A 10,512-nucleotide genomic window follows, 5' to 3' on the forward strand; every position below is an offset into this window, starting at 1 on the left:
AGGAGACTCGCTTGAGCCCAGGAATTGGAGGTTGCTGTGAGCTGTAATGCCATGGCACTCTGCCCAGGGGGACAGCTTGAGGCTCTGTCTCAAAACAAACAAACAAACAAACAAACAAACAAACAAAAAAGAAAAGTATTGTACCCCATTGCTTTCATTCCCGCCATATTCCCAACCACATTCCACTTATTTCCCCATTGCATTTATTGCCTAACATTCTGTGTAACTTCTTTGCTGTATTTATCATCTGTCTCTCGGTGATAGAACACCACCAGAGATCTTCATTTTGTTCAGTTATACCCCAACACAGTCATACCCCATGCACAGAATGTATGTTGAAAACATGAATGAATCTGAAGATTTCCTAGGCTCCCGTAATCATAAACTAAGAGATTAAAAGGCAATACTATAAATGCTGTACCTCTTGTACATGTACTTGTGTTCAAAAAAAGGGTTGAAATACCTCTAGTGTTTTTATCTCTGATCGTGATAAAATGGAGGGTTTGCTTCTTTTTTTACACTATTATCTCATTTAGTTCTCAATACCCTATTAAACATTATCATAACTATCTTTTAGATGAGAAAAAAACTGACATTGAAGTGGTAATATAGCTAATAAGATGCGGTGGAGGCAGAATTGGAACCTTGAGTGTCTGACTCAAGAGCCTGCCCTCTCAACTACAACACACTACAGTGCTCTTAGAATCAAAGATTGTGTATTTGGGTGCATGTAGCACAGTACATCTGTTTGCTCTAAGCCCAATCAGTTATTGATTCCAAAACCGAATCCCTAGCTGGGAGATGATGCTGAGGGAGAAGAAAACTACGTCTGGTAAACCCACTGTCCCCTTAGCTGGAAACTGGAAAGAAACTCCTATTCCTACCCCTCCCGTTTTCCAGGTCTCCAACTAGAAAGGCTATAAGATGTGGGCTTCAAGAAGACCCAAAAATCAGGTCCCCTGGAGGTCAAGACAGGAGAGTTTTAAGGGACTGAGACAAACGCAGACGGGGACCCAATACGCGAGGAGTAAAAAGCACGAGGCTCGTAATCTAGGCGACTGGGACGCTCAGGACATGAGCCCTGGGTACCACAGGGAGTTAGACGCAAGGAGTCAAAAGTCGGGTTTCTGGCCAGCAGGCCGCGTGCAGAGAGCCCTGCAGCCGCACTCTGCGGCCCTGGGTTTCCCAAGTCCCCACATACCGCATGAAGCCGGTGTCCGTAGTGATCGTGTCCCCCGGCACCACTAGGTGTTTCTTAGTCTCCCGCCCGAGACTCTCGCTAAGCCGCTTCCGAGCTACTGGAAGCCTCATCTCCATCGCCATCTTGGCGCCAATAGCTTGCGCAGGCGCAGCTCGATACGGGAAGGGGCAACATCCGGCTCCGCAATTCCCAGGCGCACCCGGAGGGGCGGGGCTTCCGGGCACCAGCGGCCCGGAGCGCAGAGCATGGCGGCCATGTTGACTATTGGCAACCATTAGGTTAACCTGAAGGGAAGGAGGGAACCGAGTTGACGTGTTTACTATTGGCAAGAAAGAATCCATGCAATTAAATAAATAAATAAATAAATACCTGGTGGCTCGGCGCCTGTGGCTCAAGTGGCTAAGGTGCCAGCCACATACACCTGAGCTGGCAGTTGGAATCCAGCCTGGGCCGCCAAACAACAACGATGGCTGCAACCAAAAAGTAGCCAGGCGTTGTAGCGGGCGCCTTTGGTCCCAGCTACTTGGGAGACTGAGGCAGGAGACTCGCTTGAGCCCAGGAGTTGGAGGTTGCTGTGAGCTGTGATGCCACAGCACTCTACCCAGGGGGATAGCTTGAGGCTCCGTCTCAAAAAAAAAAAAAAAAAAACCTGGCATCGTAAACTGTGTAACTTTTTACTAAAAATATCTCATACTAATCATCCCAATTTTTGTTCACCAGAATTAGAGATAATTGAGGAACAGTCTGGGTTTCTGTCTAACTGTAAGCAGCTAAAACCTGATTTGTATGAGACAGCTCAGAAGGATCTGGAGGTGAGATCTACAGGGACCAGAGAGAAGACCCCCTTTTCAGACCGGTCTAGTATAGGGTGACCAGATTTTAACTTTTGTAAAGCGGGACAACATGGCCGGGGGGGCGGGGCCTGACAACAATGCAGACTTTGATAAGCAGTTCTCGATAATCACTTCTCAACAATTATTTGTTATTATTACAGTTTAACATTATAAAATTAACAAAAATAATATGAAACTCATATTCTGGCGAAAAAGCCACATAGCAGCCGAAGACTGTATATTCCCTTCCTGTTCTCCCGCCCCTTCCTGCATTCTTTCCCAAATTCGAGACTTTTTTAAAACGCTGCGGGACAAATTGTTAAAAAGCAGGACTGTCCCGCCAAAAGCGGGACGTCTGGTCACCCTATTCTAGTAGCCCAGGACACATTGCTGTGACACATTCTACATTGCTGCAGAGTTGTGGGTGCTTCTGCACCCCTAAATAGTGTTCCAGATAATACTCAGTTGGTTGTATTCTTTAGTAAAGACCTCTTTGGGGTGAGCTGACTTACTCTAACTGAAAGAGAGGTACTTCGAGTGGCAGAGATCTCACAGACCACGGAGGTTTGTACGAAAGGTCTTTATTGGTGGGGGAGGGGAGGCTGCAGAGCAGCACCAAGGAGGAGAGAAAAGACGGGAGAAAGATAAGGAGAGAGGGGAAGAGAAGAGAGAGTAGAGAAAAAGGGCGCGGGGAATAGAAAGAAGGGAGCAGACACGAACCCTTATATAGGGAAATCTCAGAATGGTGAGGGGCTGGTGAGATAACCAATAAGGAGTTATTGCTCTGGCAGAAAGAGCCATAGGGGAGGCAGTGGGAAATAGGAACAGGGTGATGAGGCAAGCGGGCCACTCCCTGTGTTAGGGGAGGAGTTGTAACTTTAAGGGTAGGAAGGGGCTTTTGAGGTGGGAGGGGGCTTTCTGAGGCAATTATCTAACGCTAACATTTCTTTTGAAAAAAGAGAGAGAGAGGAAAAACCATCTAAGAAAACAGATCAAACCTTGGAAGATAGGAATAGTTTGTGGGGAGGCAAATGGACTCATAGTATGAAGATCTTCACTTGCCTTTGCTCTTACAGCCACTTGAGTGCTCTCTGTGTGCTGGGCACTGGCGGGTAGAGAGATGTCTATAAGGTAAGGTGACCAGACGTCCGCTTTTGGTGGGACAGTCCCACTTTTGAACAATTTGTCCCGCGTCCCTCGGAGTTTTAAAAAAGTCTCGATTTTTGGAAAGACTGCATGACAAGCTAGGGAACTGCGGGACAATGGGAAGGGAATATATGGAATATATGGTTTTCGGCTGCTGAAAAGGTTAATGTAACTCCATTTGGGAATGAAGAGGTTAATGTAAATTCATTTGGAAATGAAAAGGCTAAATGTAAATTCCCTACTCCCCTCCTGCCCTACTCCTTTGAGCCACAGGCACCGCCCTATACATAATTTTTTTAATGTATTATATTTGTAAATTGTACTTATGTTGAAATTAAAAACATATATATTACAATACTGTTTTTTCATTCTATGAAAATTTTTGTTGCTCCCTATAGACCAAATTTTGAATTAAGAACCGCGCCCCCCCCATGGTGTCCCGCTTTACCAATATTAAAATCTGGGCACCTTACTATAAGGCCTTTTTTATGGCTCTGTTTAATGGGAGCGTTTCCCTTACATTCACAGCAAACTGTTTCAACCTGAGGGAACTGGAAATGATAATTCTCCATGCAGAGAGCCTCTGAAGAGGATTAAAGGAGGTAATTTGCATCATTCACTCATGTTGTGGTCAATAAATTAAGTCCACTGCCTTCTGAAGATCCATCAGGCCAACTGTTTTATAAATCTTCAGAAAGAGAGCATTTCTTTCACTTGAGCAAGGCTGATGACTACACTTGTCAAGAACATCGACCCTTCCAGGCAGTGATAGCATAAATGCTGGTGCCCCATAGGTCATAGGGAAGTGGGCAGGCCAGGCCTTTGGCCTCTTTGCCTGGCTAGAACCAAAAAATTGCAAATAACAGCCCAGTTGTTGAGTGGGGCTGCAGCCATAAGAGGGCGATGGTGTCCTTTTAACTAAGATAGTCCAAGGAGTACGGAGCAAGGCCGGTAGAGAGTCCCTAGACCAAGGGGGCATCACCCAGTTTCATCCCAGGAGGCCTGGACACAGCCTTAACCCCAGCCATTGCCATAGCACTTACATTCATAAGCCCATCACAAGGTTGGCATTTATAGAGGAGAAAACTGAGGCCAAAAAAGGACTAGAATTCACATAGCAAATGCCACAAGGTCAATGTTTGTTCCAACTGTATATGTCCTAGCCCAGTGCCTGCACCGTTTACTAAACATTTCCCAAGTAGTTTACAGCATCATTATTTATTCCTCAATTCTTTAATTTTTTTATATTTATTTATTTATTTTGAGACAGAGTCTCACTCTGTTGCTCTAGCTAGTGTGCCATGGCATTGTAGCTCAGAGCAACTTCAAACTCCTGGGCTTGGGCAATTCTCCTGCTTCAGCCTCCCAAGTACCTGGGACCACAGGTACTTGCCACCATGCCCAGCTAGTTTTTTCTATTTTTAATAGATAAGTGATCCCATTCTTGCTCAGGCTGGTCTCAAACTCCTGAACTCATACAGTCTACCCACCTTGACCTCACAGAGTGCTAGGATTACAGGTGTGAGTTACTGCACCCAGCCTATTCCTCACTTTTTTTTTCTTTAGAGACCGAGTCTTACTTTGTCACCCTCAGTAGAGTGCCGTGGAGTCATAGTTCACAGCAATCTCCAGCTCTTGGGCTTAGGTGATTCTCTTGCCTCAGCCTCCCAAGTAGCTGGGACTACAGGCGTGCTTCACAACGCCTGGCTATTTTGTTGTTGTTGTTGTTGCAGTTTGGCCAGGCTGGGTTTGAACCCGCCACCCTTGGTATATGGGGCCAGCACCCTACTTACTGAACCATAGGCACCATCCTCCTCACTTTTTTTCTTTAATTCACCAAATATTTATTGAATACCTATTATGTGCTAGATATTGTCCCGAGTACTTGGGACACATAAGAGAACAAAACAAAGAGCCTTGCCCTCATGGAGCTTACAGTTTAGCATGTACTGCCACTTCACCTGCATATGGTCTGTAACAGGGTGAGTCACCACATCTCTGTCCTCAGCTGCCCAATAGGGGGATAGCAGGCCTGGCTCAAGACATGGATAATATGCATGGTGTACTGCAGATGCCAAATTGGACACCCACTGCCCAGACAGAAAACAGGGCTGGAAGCTAAGAGATATATATATATATATATATATTTTTTTTTTTTTTTTGAGACAGAATCTCACTTTGTCGCCCTTGGTAGAGTGCTGTGGCATTGCTGCTCACAGCAGCCTCCAACTCCTGGGCTTGAGCAATTCTCTTGCCTTAGACTCCGAAGTAGCTGGGACTACAGGTGCCCACCACAATGCCCGGCTATTTTTTGGTTGTAGTTGTCATTGTTGTTTGGCAGGCCTGGGCTGGATTCAAACCCGCCAGCTCCAGTATATGTGGCTGGTGCCCTAGCCACTGAACTACAGGTGCTCACCCTAATCTGAAATTTTATTATTTTGTTTTATTTTATTTTGCAGTTTTGGGCCAGGGCTGGGTTTGAATCCACCACCTCCGATATACGGGGCCAGTGCCCTACTCCCTTGAGCCACAGGCACCCCCTCAATCTGAAATTTTAAAAAACAATTTTATTTTAAAATAATTTTATTTATTTATTTATTTATTTATTTGCAGTTTTTAGCCGGGGCTAGGTTTGAACCCATCACCTCTGGCATATGGGGCCAGCGCCCTATTCCTTTCAGCCACAGACACCACCCTTATTTATTTATTTATTTATTTAGAGGCAGAATTTCACTTATTAGCCCTCAGTAGAGTGCTGTGGCATCACAGATCACAGCAGCCTCCAACTCCTTGGGCTTAGGCGATTCTCTTACCTCAGCCTCCTGAGTAGCTAGGACTACAGGCACTCACTACAACGCCCGGCTGTTTTTCTGTTGCAGTTTGGCTGGAGCCAGGCTCAAACCCACCACCCTCGGTACATGGGGCTGGTCCCCTACCCACGGAGCCACAGGGGCTGCCCTTATTTATTTATTTTTTAATTATTATTATTTCTTTTTGGTAGAGTGTCGCGGTGTCACGGCACACAGCAACCTCAAGCTCTTGAACTTAAGCTCTTGCCTCAGCCTCCCAAGTAGCTGGGACTACAGGCACCTGCCACAACACTCAGCTATTTTTTTGTTGCAGTTTGGCCGGGGCTGGGTTTGAACTCTCAACCCTCGGAATATGGGGCCGGCACCCCCGGCTATTTTTTGGTTGTAGTTGTCATTGTTATTAGGCAGGCTGGGATTGAGTTTGAATCCACTAGCTCTAGTGTATGTGGCTGGTGCCCTAGCTGCTGAGCTACAGGCACCGAGCCTAAAAAACAATTTTAAAAAGAAAAAAAATAAGATCTATTTATAAAATACCTATTTGGTTTTGGTTTTTTGTTTGCTCATTATCTATCTTCCCCACAGGATCTGAGCCCCACAAATACCCAGATTCTGTTACGTTCACTGCCTGGCTGCTAGAACTGGGCTTGATACGTAGAGGCCCTGCTATCAGCCGTGTCTCTGATTCTGTACTCTGATACTTTGAGGTCTGGGGCCTTGCTTACCCTGGAGGGACTGTCTGCTCAAGCCAGGGTTAACCAATTCTAGAGATGGTGAACAGCTCACCCAGGAGGAGGTCTTTCAAATGCAAACCACCCAATTCAGAGCCCACACCCTCACCTGTTGGGGCTTCTTACACTTTAGGCAACTATCCACCTGCCCTGATCACCCCAGAGCTGGGTATTAGACAACCAGGTACAACCCCTGTGCCCCAGAGCATTGAGAAGTGAATTAAACTAACCAGTCTTAAACTGGCCACCCTGCCTTACCCATCCCTTCACATGGAAACCACAATAAACACTCTCACTCAGTTTCTTCTCACTCCTTTGACCTCCTGACCCATCCCTGTGCCTCCCTGTGTGCCCTGCCTCCTACTTTTAGGAAACTGTGAGTATAACAAAGTTCCTTCTTTCTGACAGTCATTTCTGTGCCAGTGATAGGGGCCCCTGTTATCCTTTTTTTTTTTTTTTCTTTTGAGACAGAGCCTCAAGCTATTGCCCTGAGGGGTAGAGTGCCCTAGTATCACAGCTCACAGCAATCTCCAACTCCTGGGCTTAAGTAATTCTCTTGCCTCAGCCTCTCAAGTAGCTGGGACTACAGGTGTCAGCCACAATGCCCAGCTATTTTTTGGTTGTAGTTGTCAGTTTGGCAGGCCCGGACCAGATTCGAACCCATCAGTTCTGGTGTATGTGGCTGGCACCTTAGCCACTTGAGCCACAGGCGCTGAGCCATGATGGACTCTTTCTATGCCTCAGTTTTCTCATTCTTCAGATGGATGTTAATTAAAAGTGCATGATGAGGGGGCAGGGAAGTATCAGCTTGTGAGTTTGTGGGGATGATTCCTGGAATATTTAAACCCCTAAGCCCAGGGCTGGCCCACAGAAGATTCCTGAGACTGTGTCTGCATGCCTTTGTCTGCAGTGAAACTACACTCTCAGGAGAAGGGCTTGAGACCTCTTATGGAAATGCAAGCAAAGTAAAAGTTTAGGCTTTTCTTTTTTTGAAACAGAGTCTCAATTGTAGAGTGCTGTCAAATCACAGCTCACAGCAACCTCAAACCCTTGGGCTTAAGCGATTCTCTTGCCTCAGCCTCCCAGGTAGCTGGGACTACAGGTACTTGTCACAATGCCAAGCTATTTTTTGTTTTTGTTGTTGTTGCAGCTGTCATTGTTATTTAGCTGAGCTGGGCTGGGTTCAAACCTGCCAACCTCAGTGCATGTGGCTGGCGCCATAACCACTGTGCTACAAGTGCCAAGCCAAAAGGTTAGGCTTTTCAGTGTCAGGCCTCCCTCCAGTGTGCAAATTCCTAAGAACCACGATTCACAAATTCACATCTGCTCATCTTTGTGTCCCAGTGCCAGGCACACGCAGGGCAGCACACTGCTACGTAAGCAGGTCAGTGCCCAAACCTGAGTCACCTCGTCTGCAGTTACAGATGGCTGCCACCAGTTGGGTTCTGGAGCCAGGGTAATGGGCCCTGTGACCTGCTGACTGAAACGAGAGCAATTTAGATGTTTATTCAAGGGCCCCACTGACTTCTCTGAAGTCTGACTCCTGCAGGCTCTTCTTCCAGAAGCCAGAATCACTTGCTGGAGGTTCAACCCGTTGGCATCCAGAGGGAATGGGACTTAGGACTCATAAGCTTTGGTCATAGGAACCCAAGACCTGGGTGGGGGCTGCCATGGGAGGAGGTAACGCAAGGGCCACTGGAAACACTGGGAGCCAGATGGTGAGCTATCTAAGGAAAGGCAAGGGTTGGGAGGAGGTGGAGAACCGGGGGTGACTTCCCCTACTGGCTCTATTGAACTCATCAGATATACATACATCTCAACCACATCTCCATCTGCCAGGACAGCAGACAAATCCTCCAAGGTATTTGTCTTTGGGAGTACACACCTGAAGTTCCAAATGGGGATGCCCTGTGTATACAAGTGTGAATTCTTGGGTGTCTGCAGGTGTGGGTGTATAAATGTGTGTGCATGCACCACTGGGTAGAAGGGTGATATTCTCATGCTGGCACATGCTGGAGCACAGGTATAAACTCACTCTTCCCAGAGTGAGGTCATGCAGAGGAAAGCCCAGTTTGGCCCTGTAGGGACTGGGAAGCTCCCTGGCTTCACCTTGATGGCCTTCCTCCTCTTCCATCTTGTGAGCAGGGTCTGGAAATGGGTGCCCAGACCACTTGGAAATTCTAGGTATTGGGAGGGCATTTGGTGGTCGCATTGGCCCACCCCCACTGAACCCTGCAAGTAGGCTGTGAAAATGGAAAAAAGTGAAGATATTGCAGAAGTAACAAAGTGCATTGCCAAAAAGCAGGAGAAAGCCACCCAGCCCTTTTGAGATTTGCATGTGCTTTTCACAGCAGTCTGTCTCTCTGGGATCTGAAATCCCAATTGTGATAGAATTTTCCCTTTCAGAGGGTACAATAGTGGATTTTATTTTTTTATTTTTATTTTATTTTGTTGTTGCAGTTTTGGCTGGGGCTGGTTTCGAACCCGCCACCCTCAGTATACGGGACCAGCACCCTACTCCCTGAGCCACAGGCACCACCCAGAACAACAACAGTGGATTTTAACATCAGTAAGTAGAACAACTCTTACTGTCCCCTTTCCAACTTCTGAGCAATTTCCATATATCCTTCTCCTGCAGGAAAAAATATCCACCATTCAGATGCTAAACAATAAATGTTCCAAGTAATTTTATTTTAGAATACAAGAGAGGTACAAATGTATTTACAGTTGTACATATACAGTCAAATAATATATATCACGGTTTCGTAAATCATTTTAGATAAATATTTACAAAGTTAAAGTGACCATTTTCTTGAAGGAGAACACAGTTTCTTGAAAACTCTATACATTTTATATTTTTCATTAATATTATTATAGTTTATTTTACAAAACACCCTACGGGAATTCTGGTAAATAACTGCAAGGTGTGAGAAGCGACACTAGAGGGCGCTCACGGCCGCAGCTTGGGGAAACGGGCTGCGGCCTGGGAAGTGAGGGCAGGCGAGGCGAACCCCGGGGATTGGGCACAGCTCGGAAGTGCTTTCCGCGCAGAGAAGCCAACCTGGCATCCCGGGCAGCAGTTCCAGTCTTGCCCTCTTCTTGCTGGAGTGTGTGTGTCGGAAGGAGTTGGGGGAACCCGCTCCTTCCCAAACATGATGTCAGAGCTGAAGAGGAGGGATCACTGGTCCACTCCCTACTTTACAAATAGGAAAATTGAGGCCCACAGAGGGTCAGGATCTCGCTCGGGATCCTATAGTGGATTTCCGTTATGCCTCCACTCTCAGCCTGCCTGGCACACTGCAAAGCGTTCGTGCCTCATTCAGCCCCACAAAGGAAGGAAGGGCCTAGGAAGCGCAGGACTCTTGCAGCTGCCCCTGGAACTCAATAGTTTCCAACTGTCGAGATTGTGTCCTTGACTTGGGACACTTCTGGACACCAGTGCCAATGGGCAGGAAGAGGAGGAGGCGTCTCCTCCCTACCCTTCTCCCCCGCGCTCAGACCGCACTGGGATTGAAGGTCCGCCCCTGCCCTTCCAAAGTACGGAGAGCTCCCTTGCCCCCACTGAGGGCCCTCGAAGACTATCAGTCCCTTCTCCTGCTATCTGTGCGAGGGATGCCGACCTGGAGACAGGCTCTATAGGAGGAGGGAGACTCCGGGGTGAGGCCGGGTATGAGACCGCCCCACCTAAAGGGAGGCAGCCGAGCAGCCGCACCTACCGACTGGCCTGGGAAAGGGACGTCGCACCTCAGTGTCCTCATCTGTGAAACGGGGCGCAGAGCGTGTGCCTGGGGGTC

General features: G+C 47.3%; 2 protein-coding genes across 2 annotated transcripts in view; both read right to left on the reverse strand.

Moving 5' to 3' along the window:
- Window positions 1–1,349, reverse strand: part of EXOSC2 (exosome component 2) — an 11,653-nt gene extending 10,304 nt beyond the window's left edge. The window contains exon 1 of the mRNA XM_003794896.3: window positions 1,202–1,349. Coding sequence (XP_003794944.1) covers window positions 1,202–1,323 — 122 coding nt within the window. The 5' untranslated portion in view covers window positions 1,324–1,349. The remainder of the gene's footprint in view (window positions 1–1,201) is intronic.
- An 8,688-nt stretch (window positions 1,350–10,037) lies between these two features.
- PRDM12 (PR/SET domain 12) overlaps window positions 10,038–10,512 on the reverse strand; it is a 15,570-nt gene continuing 15,095 nt past the window's right edge. The window contains exon 6 of the mRNA XM_012808207.1: window positions 10,038–10,079. Coding sequence (XP_012663661.1) covers window positions 10,038–10,079 — 42 coding nt within the window. The remainder of the gene's footprint in view (window positions 10,080–10,512) is intronic.

This window comes from Otolemur garnettii, unplaced genomic scaffold, assembly GCF_000181295.1.
Source record: "Otolemur garnettii isolate 467f Iridium unplaced genomic scaffold, OtoGar3 scaffold00087, whole genome shotgun sequence".
Lineage (NCBI taxonomy): Eukaryota > Metazoa > Chordata > Mammalia > Primates > Galagidae > Otolemur > Otolemur garnettii.